General features: G+C 48.9%; 1 protein-coding gene across 2 annotated transcripts in view; it reads right to left on the reverse strand.

Moving 5' to 3' along the window:
* Positions 1 to 20,147, reverse strand: part of LOC138580078 (zinc finger protein 84-like) — a 415,310-nt gene that overhangs the window by 303,940 nt on the left and 91,223 nt on the right. For both annotated transcript variants that reach the window (XM_069650337.1, XM_069650338.1), the window contains exon 2: positions 11,362 to 11,488. In XM_069650337.1, coding sequence (XP_069506438.1) covers positions 11,362 to 11,488 — 127 coding nt within the window. The remainder of the gene's footprint in view (positions 1 to 11,361; positions 11,489 to 20,147) is intronic.

The following is a 20,147-nucleotide window of genomic DNA, read 5'->3' on the forward strand; positions in this document are numbered from 1 at the left end:
AAGTACCACATTTAGGTCCCAGCTGGGAGCTGGGTTTGCTATCGGAGGGTGTATTCTCTTTGCCCCCTCCATGAAGGCTTTAATAACTGGGACTTTCCACAATGACACTTTAAGTTGGGAAGTGGTATATGCAGAAAGTGCCGCTAGGTGGACTTTAATAGAATTGAATACTAGACCGGAGTCCAGTAAATGGGTCAGGTACAGAACAATTTGTGTGGGAGAGCAGTCAACAGGGTTGATGTTTCTTCCTCTACACCAGATGACAAATCTCTTCCATTTGCTAGAATAACAGTGACGAGTGTTAGGCTTTCTAGCCTCCCTGAGGATGTCCATGCATCTCTACAGGAGTTGTAAATGTCCAAATTCTATGATCTCAGGAGCCAGGCTGCTAAGTTCATGGTCTGAGGGCATGGATGCAGTGTCCTGCACTTGTCCTGTGACAGCATGTTGTACGGGCAGGGAAGTTTCACTGGAGGAGATAGAGACATCTCCATCAGGTGAGCGGACCATGGCTACCGGGCCCACATAGGGGCCACTAGTATCATGGTAACTTGTTCCTGGTGCATCTTGTGCACAATCTTGTTGAGAAGGGGAGTCGGAGGAAAAGCGTAAACAAATTTCCCTGACCATGGAATCGATGGACCGTTTCCCCTTGGATTGGTTCTGGGGGTACCTGGAGGCGTAATCTTGGCATTGTGAGTTCTCCAGAGTTGCGAACAGGTCTATTTCTGGGAATCCCCATTGTGTGAAAACGTCGAAAATGATGTCTTCGTGTAACGCCATTCGTACTCTGAGGGCAGAGGGAAGTCTCTGCTGAGTTCGTCTGCTAGTAGATTGAGTTCCCCTGGTACATGTTGTGACAGTAGGAACATGTTGTGTCTGAGAGCCCACTTCCAGATGTTCTGGGACAGCTTGCACAGTCCTGGAGAGTGAGCGCCCCCTTGTTTGTTGAGGTAGTACATGGCTGTGGTGCTGTCCGTGAGGACCATCACTGTCTTCCCTTGTAGGTGTGCCTGGAAGGCTTTTAGTGCCTTGAACACAGCCAGTAGCTCCAGTATGTGCTTGGATGCTACGCTCGGAGTCCAAACGCCGTGAACAGTCTGATGGGAGCCCCTCATCCTGTGAGGGATGCGTCTGTGGTTAGAGTGGCTTCCACTGCGGGGGTGGCGACTGGTTTTCCTATTACAAGGTTTTCCTTCGACCGGCCAGTTCAGGTGCGGGTAGCGCTGTCCTCCACTGCTGTATGCCTGCGAGCGGCCTCTGTACAACTCCTGCGCCATGGAGTGGGAAGGCTGCCCATAGGGGGGGGGGGTGTAGCACTAAGAGGACCTGCCAGGTTTTCCCCCTCAAGAACCGAAAGGACCTTTCCTCTTGGGGACCAAAAGGAGGACGACCGACGTTGCTGCAGGTTGCCCAGCAAACGGTCCGTCTCTGTGTCAGTCTTGATGATTTGAAGAGGCTCCCCGGCCGTCTTGCCAAACAAGTATTTCTCCATCGAATGGCATGGCCAACACCTTTGACTGAACGTCCGGTCTGAATTATATAGCTTTCAGCCATCCCTGCCGACGAAGAGACACTCCGTTGTCCAGCTGACGGAATCCAGTGTCCGCGATGTCCACCACCACTGTGATGACCTAGTTCGAGGCCACCGAAACAGTTCAAGAGCTTGTGTCTTCAGGTAGGAAGTCAAGAATAGGGCCAAGCTTATAACGGAGCTCCGAGTCGTAGCACGACAAAATGGCCAATGCATTAGCGGCCATAATGGTGCTGGCAGCCGTAAAGATAATCCTTTTGTCCAGCTTCTTCCCGTCCTGGTTCGGGGATACCAAGGAGGACAACTGCTTCAGAGAGCGTTTCCTGGCCGCGGCCGAGACCACAGAGTCTGGTGTCGGCTGGGATCTCAGGCTCTTATTGGGCCCCGAGTACCGTTCTCTATTTATTCTCGAGCCTGCCGGGCTTGGGCGTGGTGGTGCTCAGATTCTTCAACAGTGCTAGGCCTTCATCCCAGATATTGTCCAACAAAGGAATGGACATGAAGGCCCTACCCCTGGACTTGCGATGTCAATAAAGGAAACCTTAGTTTCTCGTCTCCTCGGACACCAGTTGAAAAGGTTTGGAGGCCCTGGACATCATTGAATGGAAGGAGCCGACCTCATCCGGTGGAGAAGCCCTGTGCGGGTCATCCACACCTGATGGCTCTCCATCTGTTGTCACTAAATCATCAGCTTAGTCGGTGTCTGCCGCCGTAGCGCCGTAGCCACTGTATCTGTGTGCATGGCAGGGTCCCCTGTCAGGATCAACACCCAAGGTGGAGGTGGAGGAGGCGGTGGCATCGGTTGGCACCTCTGACATGCAGGGTCCTTTGACTTATGTTTGCACCTGGAAAGACTTCCGGAAAGCGGCCTTGGAGGACTTCCAGACAGAGCAGGGCCGGTATGGGCAGCAGCCTGTGGTGAATTTCTGATCCCAGAGTGTGCAGCATGGTCAGAATATCCAACGAAACATCTCTGGGTTGAGGTGTAATAGGAATGAGAGGGGGGGGGGCTCCGGGCTGGTGTGCCTAGGTCATATGGTTCACCCCGCGGCGACCCACCTTCCAACAAGGGTTCCTGGCCCCCTTCATGGTCTGAATAGTAGCCCTCGGGCAGGTTGTCACCCTCATCGGAGCTAGTATAAATGTGACCAACATACTTGGTTCAGCTCCTTGTTCTGTACCCTTCCTAGGGGTTATTGGAGGCCTACTTACTCCCCTCTCCTGAGACTTCAGGGAGGAAGAGGCTGCAGGCCCCTTTCTATGGGTCTTCACCAAAGCCATGGCAGTTAACTCACGCTGTGCCAGTAAGGACACCGGCGGAAGAAGCCATTTCTATCACTGTGAACACCACCTTCGGGGTCTGCCCTGTTTTCGAAGTAGTGTTAATCAATGACGCCGTTGACGGGGTGGCAACAGCAGTAGTCGATGTGGCCGTTGTTGAAGCAGTTGAGGATGGTGTTGTCTTGGCTGGTTGAGACATCGATGGAGAAGGGCCCACCTTGGATTTCTCCTTCAATGCCTTGTCCGCTGGCAAGCAGACTTTCGAAGAGGTGAGTGTGCGACCCTGGTCGGTAGGCTCACCATGGATGTGGTTGGTGATGGCGACTTTGTCCTTCCCAAGCCGGGACCTGCAGAAGCAGCAAACCCCCTGGGACCTGTGGAGTGCAGCCTTGCCTTCTTTTGGAACCCTGTGGGCGGGGCGTCCTCAAAGGACCTCAACCTCTTATCCGAGCGAGTTCGATCGTTGGACCGGAGGTTCCTGGGAGAAGCGTACTCATGCCCATAGGCCGAGTCAGAGGCCTTACCCGAATTTAAACACGCCACCAGCCTACTGTAGCAGACCTCCATGGTCTTCTTCGAAAAAAACCACGGCAGACCTTGCATCCCTCCTCATCATGGTCAGGATGTAGGCAGTAAAGACTTTGGTGGTGTCGATCCAGCACGAAAATGTTCCTTAGTCCACATTTCACATCTCTTCTCTTCGGTCATGGTGAAAAGGTGCAAAGTAGGTCCAAACCTTGGCCTTCTCGGATTCGATGAACGACCCGATGAAGTATGATCTTCACCGACAGCAGATCCCCCACGGCCGGTAGTCGACCTTTGGTCGAACAATAACTTCAAAAATCAGTGAAAACTTTCAGATTTTACCAAAAACTCAAATTAGGAAAAAAGCTCGCAGAGCACTAAGAGGACTCCCGATACTGAAGTGTGCGGTAATAATATGAAGGCGGCCACCAGGGGTGGAGCTTAGGGAGAGGACTGTCATTGGATGGGCGCAGTATGACCCAGAGGACAGTGATTGGTTTAGAGGAGAAATTTCCAGCGAAAGTGAAACAGTTTTTTCCTTTACCGAGGATTCCCAGCCTGACAATGGGGAATAGTCATGAGCATGTGAATCGATGCCAGACCCCCATGCTGGAGACGAAACAGTTACTTACCGTGGTAACTTTCTTTTGACTGGATGTTCCTCCCACATATTCCTCATTTTATGATATCTCCATATGCAGCTTTAGCCTCTTCTGAAATATTTCCCAGCAGGGGGTGCTGCGTGTCAATGCCTGGTGACTCTATATCCCTCAAGGGCCTCCGTCTCAACACCATCAATGGTATATAGCACGTTCAGCGACCGTTGGATTAATTTCTGACTTTTTTGTGTATTGGATTATCCTATGCTCCTCACCCTGAAAGAGCGTAAACTGTAGTAACATGGAATTTCAACTGTGGTATTGGCGATGAGGAATACGTGGGAGGTACATCCAGTCGAAAGAAGGTTACCACATGTAAGTAACTTGTTTTTTTCGAATGTATTGTGTCCTCCGACATATTCCTCATCTTATGATCGACTTCCAGAGCAGCGTTTGTATTTCTGGAGGAGGGAGTCCGAATTTTCAGTTTCAAATTCAAATTTGGGAGTTCCTATTGGCCTGTGTGTACATAATGCAACACTGCCTTACTAAAACCACCTTCCCAGCCCGTGGAAGAGTCCAGGCTATAGCGTTTGGTGAATGTGTGGATTGAGGACCATGTGGCCACCGCACAAATATCCTTCACTGGGACTCCCCTCGATAAGGCAGAGGAAGTAGCCATGCCCCTGGTCGAATGGGCTCCGAGACCCTCAGGAAGATCTTTTCCAGCTAACCTGTAGCATTCAGAGATTGCAAGGATGATCCACCTAGACGAGGTTTGTTTTGAAACCGCCATACCCAATTTATGGCCCATATATCCATTAAATAGTTGATCATCCTGTCTTAATTTAGACATTCTGGAAATATAGAACCTAAGAGCATGTTTTGGGTCAGCCTGTGTAGCCTCTCCTCTTCCTTTCCAGGATGAGGTGGGGGATAAAAAGAAGGTAGAATTCTTTTTTGAGTTAAATAGACACAATTATTAGTACAACAGTAGGTTTAACCTAAAATGACTACTCTATCCTGACAGAAGACTGTAAGGAGGCTTGCAGGACAAGGCTTGCACTTTATTCACCCTACAGGCTGATGTAAGGGCCCCTAAAAGAATGGTCTTTAAAGTCAACAATCTTAATCAGGAGTGGATAGGCTCGAATGGAGCACACATTAGGAATTTTAAAACTAGGTTGACATCCCAAGCCGGGACTTGAAAAGGGACCAGAGGAAAGACATTCTTCAATCCTTTCAAGAATTGTATGACCAGTGGAATCTTGAAGAAAGATACCTCCTCAGAGGAGCACTTAAAAATAGATAGCGCTGCCAGATACCCTTTAATTGTACCAACCTGGATCCCCAGAATAGCCAGGTGTAACAAGAACGATAACACCATAGGTTTACTGCATGTAAAAGGGTCCACATTCTTATCCCTGCACCAGCTGCAGACGTTGTTCCAACGGCAGCGGTACTAAGACTTTGGTGTTGGCCTTCTGGCTGAAAGCAAAATCTCTATTACATTATCTGGGAGGTCACAATCCTTATATCTCAACCTCTCAGAACCCATTTGTGAAGGTTGAGTGTCTTAACCTGTGGATGGAGAACCCGGCCCTCTTCTCGCAAGAGAAGGTCCTCTCTTTGTGGCATACATAGTGGAGGGCAGATGGACATGTCCAGAAGGTCCGGGTACCACGTCCTCCTGGCCCATTCCAGAGCAATTAGGATCATGGGATTCCTGAACTTTGTCAACCTCCTGATCATGTCAGGAATGATGGGGACTGGAGGAAAGGCGTACAGGAGTGGAACCCCCCAGTCCACGATGAACGCGTCCCCTAGAGCTCCTCTTGGGGGAAATTTCCTGGAGCAGTATAGTTCGCACTTCTGGTTGACACTGGTCACGAACAAATCCACTTGAGGAGTTCCCCAAATGGCAAAGATCTTTTGAAGGACTTCCTGAGCTAGTTTCCACTCGTGGGAGACTGCTCTGCCTGCTCAGAGCATCCGCCGCCGTGTTCTCCTCACTGGCTAGGTGAACTGCTGATCGAGAGATTCCTTTTGAATTGCCCAGAACCAGAGCTGCATTGCCTATCTGCACAGTGGTAGTGGCCCTACGCTTCCTCTCTTGTTGAGGTTGTACATGGTCACTGTTGTTCGTCATTATCAGAACATTGTTTCTCCGTACAGAGGGCAGAAGGGCCTTCACCGTTAGTCTGATCGCCCCCAGCTCCAAAAGATTGATGTGTAGTTTGCATTCCGATGCAGACCAACGGCTACTAATTGTAAGATCATTGGTGTGGGCTCCCCACCTTGTGAGTGAGGCGTCCGTCACTACTGTTATCTCCGGCCATGGTTGCCAAAAAGGTTCTGCTTTCAGGATGTTTTCTTGGTAGGTCCACCACAGAAGATCTTGTGCTACTCTGCTTGGAACCTGAAGGAGGTTTGACATTTTGCCTGAGAATTGTGACCATTGAGTCCTGAGAGCCCATTGGAGAGATCTCATTCTCAGGCGAGCCTCTGGCACCAGGAACATGCAGGAAGCTATGAGGCCGAGCAACCTCAGAAAATCAAAGGCCGGAAGACTGTGCATTTTAGAATTTGTTGACCATCTGCAGAATGTCCTGAGCCCTCACCTTGGGTAGCAAGGCTTTTCCCCAAGGAAGCGTGCAGGACAGCCTCGATGAATTGGAGCCTTTCAGATGGTATCATGTGGGACTTCTTGAAGTTGAGGGAGAAGCCCCGTTTGTGAAGGGAGCAACAGGTGGAGCAGAGATGTTCCAGGGGCCTGTTTGGGAGAACGTGCCCGGATCAGCCAATCGTCCAGGTAGGGGTAGATGTGAATCCCCCTCTCCCGAGACTCACTGTCAACACTGCCTTCAACTTGGTGAAAACTCTCAGGTGGAGGTCAGCCCTAATAGCAGAACTCAAAATTTATAATGAGAACCACCAACGGCACATGAAAGTAAGCATCCTTGTGGTCCAATGATACCATCCAGTCCTGAAGCTGGAGGACCTGAAGGATCTGAGAAAGGGTAACCAGACTGAACCCGTCCTTCCTGAGGAACTCGTTCAAGTCTCTTAAATCCAAGATGGGTCTCAATCCTCCGTCCTTCTTGGGGAGTACCAACCTTTGCTCTTCTCCGCTACAGATACCGGTTCTATAGCACCTTTCTGTAGCAGGGTCAAGATTGCCCACTTAAGGAGTAGATCTGGTACTCTGAAAGAGTAGTTCCTAAGTGAATGATGTGGAGGTCTTTTTAGAAAGGGTAGGCAGTAACCCTGAGACACTGTTTCTAATGCCCATGCATCTAAAGAAATACAGTGCCATTCTTTCAGATGCTGTTAGAGTCTGCCTCCCACCGCGTCTTGTGGACTAAGGCCTCGGAGATGGTTTGAGGCCGCCGACGCAGAGGCTGATGGTAAAGGAGCTCCTGCTTGGGTGGTCTTAGGACCTCTTCCCCGTCCACCACAGGGGAATATTTTCTGACCTCTTTGATTCAACAGTCATCTCCCTCTTCAATTGAGGAGTAATAACGAAAGGACCTGCCCTTCCAAGCTGTACCAGTGGGACGAGTAGGTGGCTGTCTGATGCTGCGCCACGGGATTTGACTTCAGCTTTGGAGGTCTGCAGCTTCTCAACGCTCTCATCAGCCTTGCTGCCAAATAAATGAGTGCAGTCAAAGGGCAGGCTAAGAAGTCTAGACTGTACATCTGGAGCAAATCCAGACTCTCAAGCAGGCAAATCTGCGTGTTACAGTGCTAGCCGCCATTGCTCTGCTGATACTGTCCGCAGAGTCAAGACCCGTCTGGAGGGATTCGCATATCGCATCTTTCCCGTCCTTGACAAGGTTTAAAAAACCATCTCGTTCTTCCCCTTCGGGGATTTGTTCATCCGCAATCGCTATACAATCCCATAAGGTGACAGTGAACTTGGCCAATGCACACGTGGCATTTGCTGATTTAAGGGCCATACTCCCCGCAGAGAAAACATTTCTAGCCCAAGCGTCATAATGCTGGTCATCTCTGTCCTTGGGGTAGTTTGGTATGCCTGTTGTCTGGATGTAGAAGTGACAGCTTGACCTACCAAGCTTTCAGGAGTTGGAGGTTTGTGCGATAGTACAGTCACTGCTTGATACAGTGTACGTGCTTGTTAGTTTTTTTGTTCACAGCTGGAATTAACTCTGGCGTCTCCCAGTTGGCATTAACTCTCTTTTGCAGAGCTACATTGAATGGTAGAATAGAGTCCTCCTGGGGTCCCTTGTCTAAAATATCAGGTGGCCCTTCCAAAAAGTGGTGCAGGCCTACTCCATCCCAGATATTCTATCACTCTAGACATCAGTTTGTCTGTAAGATCCATCGGCATGGTCCGAGGGCTCTGGTCTGCCAAACTATTTCTGGGGAAGTGCCCAACCCACTTGAAGATTACAGGGAGTCATGTAGATCCTTTATTCTGGTGTCCTCTGATACTAAGGCATCTGGAACATTTGGTGTCCCATACTGCAATCCAAATGGAAAAGACTCATCTGAAGATGCTTCATCCTCCTCATAAATTGTGGAAAGGGATTTGAAAAAAATCCTTCCTTGCCAGTGGAGTGAATGTTTTCTTGACATCCTTTCGAGGATTTTGGACCTAGCGTCAACAACGGCATTGAAGTCTTCTACACTATCGAGGGCTTCGACAGCTGTGGTGTTGAGGGTTCCTTAGGCATCGACGTGGAGTCTTTCAGCACTGATTTTGACTTTGAAAGAGTCTTTTCTCTACTTGAGGGAACCTATGAGGGTTCTCGAGGAGTTCTCATGGACACCAGGTCTTGAGGGTGCAAGTGTTTTGTCCCTTGCCTTCTTTTTGTCGTGCAAGTCTACACTGGAATGGCTCATCTTTCTGGCTCTCATCTTTCTTCGAGGGGGTCGAAGCCGCTTTCTCGAATATTTTGAACATCTTTAGTCTGAACTTCTCCCACTCGGCCGGTGAGGCCGATTTGATCAGGCACGAGACACGTTCCGGCGAGGAATTCTATGACGAAGATGGTGATCTGTGGCACCTTTTCTTCGAACGATGCAAGGAAGATGACGGTGGTGTGAGCCACTACATAATCGGGACCTTTTAGCTTTCTTCCGACAAGGAGAGTCAGCTCTCGACTCGTCAGAGGATTGCCTTTTTCAAAAGGGTTGTCGAAGGGGATTCCCTTTATGCTAGGGAGGGCCCACACTCCGAAGTTGAATGAGAGGATCCCAGGCACAATAGACACACACGATGGGGGTCCATAAGGCACATTTTCCCCCCCAAAGTTGTGACATTTTTGCAGTCAGGCAGTGCGCATAGTGACCGGCCCTGAAAATGGAACATGTTCCAAAATGCATTGGCGAACACTATTGAGACACATAACTGTGGATGCATATCGTCTTTCATACAATTAAAATCCCTTGGTACATTTTTTACTAAAGAGTCATGGACCATTATTTTTGAAGCCTTATGAACTTGGTGTGAATAATCAGCAAACAGCTGCAACCTGTTTAAAGAGCATAGCGTGAGCGTACCACGAACGAGAGATTTTCTCTTAGTTCCATTTTCTGTGAATTACGTACATCCTTGTGCCAAGGCCGTATTGGTACGTTCCAATTTATTTGGAACCTAAAATTTGTTAACTCTGAATTACTACTCTACACACTAGTGGTGCCCACCCTTCTCCTTGCACTACACTTTTTGCAGTACTGACATATATTTAACCCCAATCACTAAACTAAAGGTGTTTTTAGGTAAGGAAACGAAGCGCGCTGATAATCCCAAGTGTTGGCTCTCGCGGGAAAACAGAACTGATGCCAATGGTCGCAGTGCACGCTATATACCATCAATGACATCGACACCGAAACGGAGGCCCTTGAGGGACATCGAGTCGATGGGCATCGATGCGCAGCACCCCCAGCTGAAATCTTTTTCGGAAGCAGCTAAGGTTGGATATGCAGATACCATAAGATGAGGAATACATGGGAGGACACAATCCATTTGAAATATACACATTATTATATATACTACAATTATTTGACATTTTGATATTCACACAGCTGTGTGTATTCTCAAACAAAAAGAGGAAACCTGTAATTGCACTTTATTTTGATCATTGTTTTATAAAGGTGTTTGTGACCTCTACATGTAGCTGGCGGCTTACAACTGAGCATTTAACCCACAAACGATATTGAGATAAATATTGTGCATCTCATTTCAGAATAAAAATAGAGATATGACTTTTGGTCCTTATCGCCCAGCCCTAATCCACACAGAAGTCAATCACCTGGCTTTCTTTCAGAAAAAGAAAGAAATCCCATTTATTGAGATCCCCACTGTTGAGCAAGGAGGTGTTATTCAATAAGTGCAGCTTTACTATAGCAGTGTTTTTGTGAAAGTGAATGCTAATTACAGAATAGCACAGGGCACTTCTCTGCTTACCCAGCGCTCTAGCCAATGACGCATCATAAATGATCATTCAATAATGCATCCAAGTGTTACATTATGCTCTTCCTTTACATTTTGTGCCTTGAAGCTATATTTTTAACATTGTTTGCGTTCAAATAATAAACTCTGCTTAGAAGTAGACATTGGCCAATCCTTTGCATCAGTTCACCAGGTAGGAACTCACACTGCATAATGGAGGCATACATTTTCTCTTGGCTGGAATTTCCTTGAATAGGCTACTGGTTTAAGTGCCGACCACAAAAGTGATGGGTGGAAGGTTTCGAATGAATCTAAGCCACTGGCAATTGCTCTGGGCAACCTTCCACACCACTGTTTTTTAGCCCGTCTGCGCCATTGCAAAAGGGGACCAGCCATGTGCAAGTCAGTCAACAGCTGCCGCACCGAAGGTAGCAGCCCAGCCCGAACTGCTAGGCCAGGTCCCCTCTGCACAGTGCACAGAAAACTGGTTTAAGTGCAGCATTCTGTATTTACCCCCCACACAAAATAATCATACTGCCAATCAACACAGGCACCTAGTAACACCTTCTAGTGGGCCAAAGAAGAGACTTGTGTTACTGCACTGTTTACATCTGTACAGTTCGGATTGTATGAGCGGCAACAGCCCAGCAATTGTTACTTTTCACACACTAACAGCACATACTGTTATGCATATACTCCAAGTACTAATATTGTAGGTATCAACAATGTCCAATGGGTGGGTGTTCCTGCAGTTCTACGTTTCATGGAGCCAGGGGCCCATGCGTTTATTAGTGCTACAGAAGCCAATTTGTGCGGAGTAGCAGCAGGGGAAAAATCTGCATCCAGGCTTGTCACTGCAATGCTTTGCTACACACTTGACACATACAGGCGAATAGGACTTTTTAATCTCAACTCATAAAGCCAACTCAACACATCAGAAGGTTTTTGATAAAGAAAAGCAAGTTTATAGCCCACAAGCTCCAAGTGAAATGCATTAAACATACCCAGGGAGCTGACAGCCTGGTGGATTTCATACATCACATTCCGGTAGAGCTCCTTCTGCCATTGGTGTAGAAGCTTCCACTCCTCCTCTGAGAAACAGGCCGCAACATCGTGGAATGAAACTCGTCTCTGGAAAAACAGGGTTTGCAGGCAATTATATAAGTAAACACCACAGACAAAGCCATGTTGCACAGATTACAGGCAAACACATGCTGAACAGAGAAAAACAAAAGCATTGGCAAAAAGCCATTTATCACACACATCTTCCCACAAATTCACCATTCTCAAAATCCCATCAGGCATTACCAACATGATCTTAAGCTGGCAGCAAAGAAAATAAAAGCATCAGCAACGCCGACAGGTCTGGATGCGGACATGTAACAATTTACACTACACTTTAGAAACTAGCTCTGCCAATGTTTACTATCGATTTGAATCTGACGAGATTGCCAAGCTTGCATTCCCTAATGCCTGCCAGATGGCTGCCAAGACCCCTGTTGCTCTGCTGCTTTACTTAGAGTTTAAATGGCTTCTGCGTGCACTTATCACACATACCCACATAATTTACAACAGCATAAAAAACACAATCAAAAACAGGAGCCACCTTGCAAGAGTCTGTAAGGGAAGTAATACAACTGAATTATATGTATATTCAGAAGGCAATGTGGCTGGCATGGAGCGGTTTACTTTCTCTTTATGGTCACCCACCCTTAATGTGGCCTGGGACTGGTTGACCAGTGAAGTGGCCGGGCTGTGCACACCAATAGGGCAATCAGAGCTAGCACATCCGAGTCCCCAGTGGACTGGTCTAACGCGCATCTAGCATTCCACCGCTTTGAATATTGCAGAGCAGATTGCCAGGGTCCTCTGAGAAAGGATTAGATTTATTTAGTATGCTAGACTAATACTCCCTCCCACCGAATTTCATTCAATAATGGTTTTCCAAGAATCCAGTATTGAAGCAAGTATGACAACTGGCTGATGGTACGCATTTCTATAGCGCAATGCATCCCTTGCAATATAAGCTCTGATGCTACACTTGCATTCTGCATCACAATACTACACTACTTAAAGATCCTCATCTAAGCGAAGAAACTGTTTTCATACTTCGAACAGGAGCACTTTCGAGGACATTTGAAGCATGATGATGCCTGCATCATGCATTGATTTAGAAGATCATTCCAGACTCAACCGAGGGGATATAGGAAGAACATTCTAGACTCGACCAAGGGGATGTAGGAAGATCATTCTAGACTCGACCAAGGGGATGTAGGAAGATCATTCCATACTCGAAAGAGGAGATCTAGAAAGATCATTCCAGACTCAACCAAAAGGGATACTGGAACATCACTGCAGACTCGACCAAGGGGATATAGAAAGATCATTCCATACTCGAAGGAGGGCATAGAAGAAGTTCATTGCAGACTCGCGAGGATATGGTGAAATCATTCAAGAATGAACCAAGGGGGATATAGGAACATCATTCCAGACACGGCCGAGGGGTCTGGCGCACTAGTGCATAAAGTCAATATGGGCACTTCAGCAGAAGACTCATAACAGTTTGAAAAGTATTCATCACAAAGTGATGTAACCAGATTAACGATGCGCCTTCTGGACATGCAAGTGTGAATGGTTCCCCATAGCAAAGGTAGTGAAATGGGTCCAAATAGGGTGAGGGTTTGCCTTTTATGTATCCATAACCTGCAAGAGATTGTGTCCGGTATCCAATAAACACAAGGATATTATCACTGTGTTCTATAGCACCTCAGGTAGGATTCGTGCCACTAGTAAGCACTTTTATTTCCTTATATCATCATATGGATCATACATAGCATTTTTATGTAATCTGCTAAAATTCACAAATTACCAAATAGTTCATACTAACCACACCCATGCAGCTTTGACCAATGTAAGGTTGGCTGCAGCAAATGTTTGAATACTGGAAGAGATGATTGAACAGTGTGACGATTCCTAGGAGGTCATCCCTTCTCCCTAAGGGGGAGGGGTGGAGACCGTTTCCATGAGGCCAGGGAGGAGAGGCCGCTACCCGATAGCGCTCCTGGGATGGGGGGGTACTCCGCAGAAGGATTGCATAGGGAGGGATTCCCCCTCTGGGATACAGGGAGGATATCATGGGCAAATGCAGTATTTTCCCCATTCACCCACCTCCTTCCACCTATCCCCCTCTACTTCTACCAACTTCCCTATGTACTTAAGCCAAACCATTAGTACCCGTAGTACTGGGACGAGAAACAGTAGGGGCGACTGCACTGAAATGTCACCTTGACATACTGGGACAAGGAAGAGGCTTTGAGCTCTGAAGAACCCTCAAGACCGCCTTATTTAACAGTCTCGTTCTTTTATGAGAAAGGACTTAAAAATGTAATAGGGGCTAACCATGTTGTCAGTCCCTCCCTGGAAGCAATGCGAGCGTAGTTCGAATACTGTAGGCAGCCAAGCGGATCCTGCAGCTGATGACCGGGACAAGGCTGGAGAAGTTACGGCATCCCCATCTGCTCCAGAGGAGACCAACAAACCGAAGTTGGAAGAGGCCGAGCCTCCTGGTGAGGCAGAGCGCCACAGAAAATGGTCCAGCAGGTACGCCAGCCCGGCTCCCAGGAAGTGCTGGGGAACCGCATACGGCAGAGCACAAACAGGAATCAACTCTGAAGAACCGTTGGAAGACGCAGAGAAGCCAGAGGTCGAGATGAACGAATGGGAGCCCATACGGATGGTACGGGCGGCCTGGGAACCTGGGACACGAGAAGTAAAAGCCAATATAAATGGGTCTGGCACCAGAGTTCAAGAAATCTGTAAAAAGGGGTCAGGACACAAACACGAGAAACCATATTAAAAGTGGTCTGGGACCCAAGGCAGTACCTGGCAGGGGAGTACACCAGGACTGCCCATCAAGCCAACGGAGAGGGTCAGATGAAGAGCAAGAGAGCAAATTGAAAGTGTCGGAAACCAAGGCAGTACCTGGCAGGGGAGTCCACCAGGTCTGCCCATCGAGCCAGTGGAGAGACCCAACAAGCCTGAGAAAGGCCAGTGGAAGAGACATTACACTTACTTTGTGGAACTGTGAAAACAAGCCTGAGAAAGGCCAGGGTAAAGGAGGCCTTCTCCTACTTTGGAGAACTGCGAAAACCGGCCTGAGAAAAAAAGCTGGGGAAGGGAGACAGTCCCTCTACTTTGTTGAACTGCGGATAGAAGTAGGATTTTGACACTGGACAACTTAGTTTTGACGGACATCCTGGCAGAGTCCTTAATGTTAAGCTGAGGCAGGGAAACCCCTCTTAGAGTTAGGGAAAGATCGTGTTTTCCCTTTATTTCTTTAAGAATAAAAGTATTTGCCCAAACACATGCCACCTGTGTGTCAGTCTCCTCCTTCCACACCCTTACAATATTAAAATGGGATTTGATGTTTAATACTGAAACCTGGTTTACCAATGGCTCCCTTTCAATGTTTCACACAATACTTCCACGTACTTACCTAATCAAAGGGTTGCCTCACACCACTAAAAAAGTGGGTATCATCACCATTATACAAAAATCACAATGGACTATTTCAAATTTTTACCTAATGTGGACAGTGTTTCCCACATTGGGGGTCACAAATATTGTTTTATCACCCAATTTATCATTTGAAAAATCATATGCTATAGACCAGCCAATACGTACTTTAGAGCATTTAAAGGAATTTCACTTAACCACAGCATTGAAATACTCTTGCCTGTTAATATCTGGTGATCTTAATATTTGGCTTGAATCTCAGAATAATGCCACCACCACTAAACCATTGGAAAATGTTGCCAACCATGGCTTGGCATACCTCTGTAAAGAGGGTCTAGTTTTTCCATGCTAGATACTGTGACGGTGTCATGGTCTGATAATTTTGTTAGAACTTGCTCCTTGAACTTTGCCGGAGGTCTAGCATTCTTATGAAACATTGGTTTTCGGCATCGAACCAGCAGATAGCTGGATACAATTCCTGGGAAAGTGGTGAATTTAGCATGGACCTTTGATATATTGTGTGAAGAGTCCATTACTTCCACCTTTATGTGCACACCCAAAGAAAACCACCAATGTCTGGCTCACAGCTGAACACAAGAAACTAAAACAATATTAACAAAGAGGACATTTGGACTAAACAGAGATTCAATGACCAAGAAGCTAGGAAAAACATCTTCTAGACGGATCCCCTAAATCACCTTGGAGCGGGTCCCTGGAATGCCCCTCCTCACCCCCATGAACATGACAGCCCGAAGAGTCAAGAATTTGTGAAGCAACTCGCTGTTTGGACAGCCTCCAGGAGGGCCAGTGACTTCCACATATGCTAACAGATAATCGCTTATACAGCCATTGAAACCTTATCCAGTCTATAGGCCTCATTACACGGAAGGCGGTAAGGGTTAACGGTCACCGGTACCGGTGACCGTTAACCCTTACGGCTTACTACGAGGTCCGTTTGCGGGACCCGACATTAACGCCTGGTGTAGACCAGCAATTTGTGGTACCGTAATTAGCTCCTTCCCCATTCCCATTATGCCATATGGGGCAAAAATGGGGAAGGGCCATGGAGAAAGGGGGAATTACCGCCCCGCCAACCTTGGAATGGGGTGGTAATTCCCCTTTTCTCCATGGTGGTGCCGGTATGGTACCGGCGGCAACCATTGTGCTAATAGCACCATGGTTTACCGCCTTCCGTGTAATGAGGCCCAATGTCTTTATGGATACAGGTGCCACTGCCCTGATCATGGATCCAAATGACTCGATGGATCAGATGGACTAATAACAGAAAAACATTGTGCTAACGTCATTAGTGACACCACGACATAGCCACGTTAGTCATGAAGCAAACTCGCAGCCATGCACAAAGTTACACGGACACACACGTGTACACACGAAGAACATACTTAAACAGTTCTGTAGATAGAGGACAGATGAACAAGTTACTTTCTTACCTGGTAACGTTCTTTCGATGGGATGGTCCGACGACGTATTCCATATCTATGACATGTAATCACCACAGCTGTGCTGCTTCGGAAACTTTTTTCGGCGTCTGCGTCCTGCGTCGATGACGTCGATGCGCCGTCGTCGAAGACCTCCTCTGACGTCCGACGTCATCCGATGTGATAAGTAGGACGCACGACGCCCGTAGCCTCAGTTGTAGTTTTTTCCCCCAGAACGTGTGACACTAGCCAACTGCCAGTCAGACACAAAGCCTTGCGGAACGTAAGCTGCAATCGCAAAGAAATTCTGCAGCGGGGAAGGCAGGGCGGGAGCGATATGGAATACGTCGTCGGACCATCCCATCGAAAGAACGTTACCAGGTAAGAAAGTAACTTGTTCTTCGAGGGGATTGGGTCCTCCGACGTATTCCATATCTATGACAGACTCCCAAAGCAGTACTAGAGCAAGGAGGAGGGAAAGAATTTAGAATCAAAATTTAGAATAGCCAATAAACTAGCAGAGCAAAGGACCGCCTTGCCAAAGGCCAGATCCTGTGCTCGGATGGAATCAAGGGAATAGTGACGTACAAATGTATGTACTGAAGCCCAGGTGGCTGCATCACAGATGTTGCGAATAGGAACATCCCTCTGCAGGGCAGTAGATGCAGCCATACCCCTGGTAGAATGGGCCCGCAAGCCAGCCGGTGGGTCCTTACCCGCCAAGCGGTAGCACTCCGAGATGGGCAAATAATCCAGCGAGACAAAGTCTGTTTCGTCACAGCTTGCCCTAAACGCTTTCCAGCGTAACCAAGAAAGAGTTGATCGTCCACTCTGACCCGGGACATGCGTGAAACATAAAAGCTTAAAGCTCTCCTAGGATCAAGCCTATGGAGCCTCTCCTCTTCCTTACCAGGATGCGGAGGAGGATAGAATGCCGGAAGAACCACCTTCTGGGCCAAATGAAATTCCGTCACTACCTTCGGAAGAAAAGAAGGACGAACTCTAAGGACAACCCTGTCCTTGTGAAATACAGTGAAGGGTGGCTTAACTGAAATTGCCTGTAACTCACTCACTCTGCGAGCGGAAGTAACCGCAACCAAAAACACAGTTTTGAGAGTTAACAGCCTCAAAGGGCAAGAATGTAAAGGCTCAAACGGAGCACCCATAAGAAACCTAAGAACAAGGTCTAAATCCCAACCGGGCACCAGGAAAGGTGACGGAGGGAACACATTAGTGAGCCCTTTCAGAAACTGTGAAATTAAAGGGATTTTAAAGTAAGAACACTCTTCAGACGAGCGCTTAAAGATGGACAGCGCCGCCAGGTAACCTTTAATGGTACCCACTTGCAAGCCCCTGTGGGCCAAAGAAAGTAAAAAGGACAGAACCATGGGGACGTCACATGCAAAAGGATCCACATGCTGAACTCGGCACCAGTCGCAGAACTTACGCCAGTAAGAGACTTTGTTGCTGGCCTTCGGGCCGAAAGCAACACCTCCATCACGTCTTCAGGGAGGTCCCAATCCTTATACCTCAACCTTTCAGAAGCCAAGCGTGAAGGTTGAAGGATCTGACCTCTGGATGGAGAACCTGACCCCCCTCCTGTGAGAGCAGATTGTCTCGGTAGGGAAGACGACGCGGAGGGCAGATGGACAAGTCGAGAAGGTCCGGGTACCACGTCCTCCGAGCCCACGCCGGAGCAATGAGGATCATCCGGGAACTGAACTTCCGTAACCTCCGCAGCACTTGCGGGATGACGGGGACTGGAGGAAACGCGTACAGCAGCGGGAACGACCACTCCACCACGAACGCGTCTCCTAAGGCTCCTTTTGGAGGAAATTCCCGCGAGCAAAACCTTTCGCACTTCCGGTTGACACTGGAGGCGAAGAGATCCACTTGAGGGGTCCCCCAAAGGGCGAAGATCTCCAGGAGAATCTCCTGAGCCAACTCCCACTCGTGAGAGATCGTGCTCTGCCTGCTCAGAGCGTCCACCGTCACGTTTTTGTCTCCGGCCAGATGAACTGCCGAGATCGAAACTTCCTACTGGATGGCCCAGAACTCGAGCTGCATCGCCTCCCTGCACAGAGGAAGTGACCCTGCCCCCCCCTTTTTGTTGAGGTAGTGCATGGCCACTGTGTTGTCCGTCAGGATCAGGACACTCTTTCCTCGTACAGTCGGCAGAAAAGCCTTCAGGGCTAGCCTGACGGCCCTCTGCTCCAACAGATTGATATGGAGTCTGGACTCCGACGGAGACCAACGACCGCTGACTGTCAGCCCGTTGGCATGAGCTCCCCAACCCGTGAGGGATGCATCCGTCACGATCGTCACCTCCGGCCAGGGAAGCCAAAAAGGAGCCCCCTTCATCAAGTTGCCTTCGACGGCCCACCACAGAAGGTCCCGGGCGACCGAGGGCGGCACCTGAACCGGGTCCGACATCCTGCCGGAAGACTGCGACCATTGCGTCTTGAGCGCCCACTGCAAAGATCTCATCCGCAGGCGAGCCTCTGGCACCAGAAGAATGCAGGATGCCATGAGGCCGAGCAGCCTCAAGAACTCGAACGCTGGGAGCGTCAGGGCATGCTGAAACTTGTGCACCATCTGCTGAATGTGAAGAGCCCTCACCTGGGGAGGAAAACACTGCCCCAGGGAAGCGTCGAGCACTGCTCCGATGTACTGGAGCCGCTGTGTTGGCGTCAAATGGGACTTCTTTAAATTGAGGGAGAAGCCCAGCCTGTGAAGGGAGTGGCAGGTGACGGACAGATGATCCAGGACTTGCTCAGGAGAGCTCCCCCTGATCAACCAATCGTCCAGGTAGGGGTAGATGTGAATCCCCCCTTGCCTGAGATGCGCTGCCACCACCACCATGAGCTTGGTGAAAACCCTCGGGGCGGAGGTCAATCCGAACGGCAGGACCAGAAACTGAAAGTGCGAGTCGCCAACCGCGAACCTCAGGTACTTCTTGTGCTTGGGATGGATCGGCACATGGAAGTAAGCATCCTTGAGGTCGAGTGACACCAACCAGTCCTGAAGCTGAAGGGCCTGGAGGACTTGAGAGAGAGTAACCATCTTGAACTTGTCCTTCCTGAGGAGTTTGTTCAAACCGCGCAAGTCCATGATGGGTCTCAATCCCCCGTCCTTCTTCGAAATCAAAAAATAAGGGGAATACCATCCCTTGTTCCTCTCCGCTACAGGCACCAGTTCTATGGCGCCTTTCTCCAGCAGGGCTTGAATTTCCTGCGCAAGGAGCGGATCCGGACTCTGCAAAGAGAGGTTCCCCGGTGGATTGTCGCGAGGCCTGTGCCGAAAGGGAAGACAGTAGCCGTGGGTTATGATCTCCAGAACCCACACATCTGAAGTAATGGCTTGCCACTCTACAAGATGCTGCGCCAGCCTTCCTCCAACCGGCGAACCATGGGACATGGCCTCATGACTGAGTGGGAGCGGCCGTGGTGTTACCTGAGGGCAAAGAGGCAACTGCCCGAGCGGCCTTGGCACCACGGGTACCCTGTCGTCCACCTCTGGTACCCCTGCGTTGGCCTCTTTGACTGCCAGCTCCTCTCGCTTTACTGAAGGACGAGTAATAGCGAAAGGAACCACCCCTCTACTGCTGTCCCCTAGGACGAAAAGGCGGAGGTTGGCGAACTGCAGCGCCCAACGACTTCGCTGCAGCTTTCGAGGTCTGCAACCTCTCAAGGCTCTCGTCAGCCTTGCTTCCAAAAAGGTGTTCACCGTCAAAGGGCATGTTGAGGAGCCGAGACTGCACATCTTGAGCAAACCCCGACTTCCGCAACCACACAAACCTGCGTATCACGGTGCTCGCTGCCATGGACCTACTGACG

Source organism: Ambystoma mexicanum, chromosome 3p (assembly GCF_040938575.1).
Source record: "Ambystoma mexicanum isolate Mex_15411 chromosome 3p, UKY_AmexF1_1, whole genome shotgun sequence".
NCBI lineage: Eukaryota > Metazoa > Chordata > Amphibia > Caudata > Ambystomatidae > Ambystoma > Ambystoma mexicanum.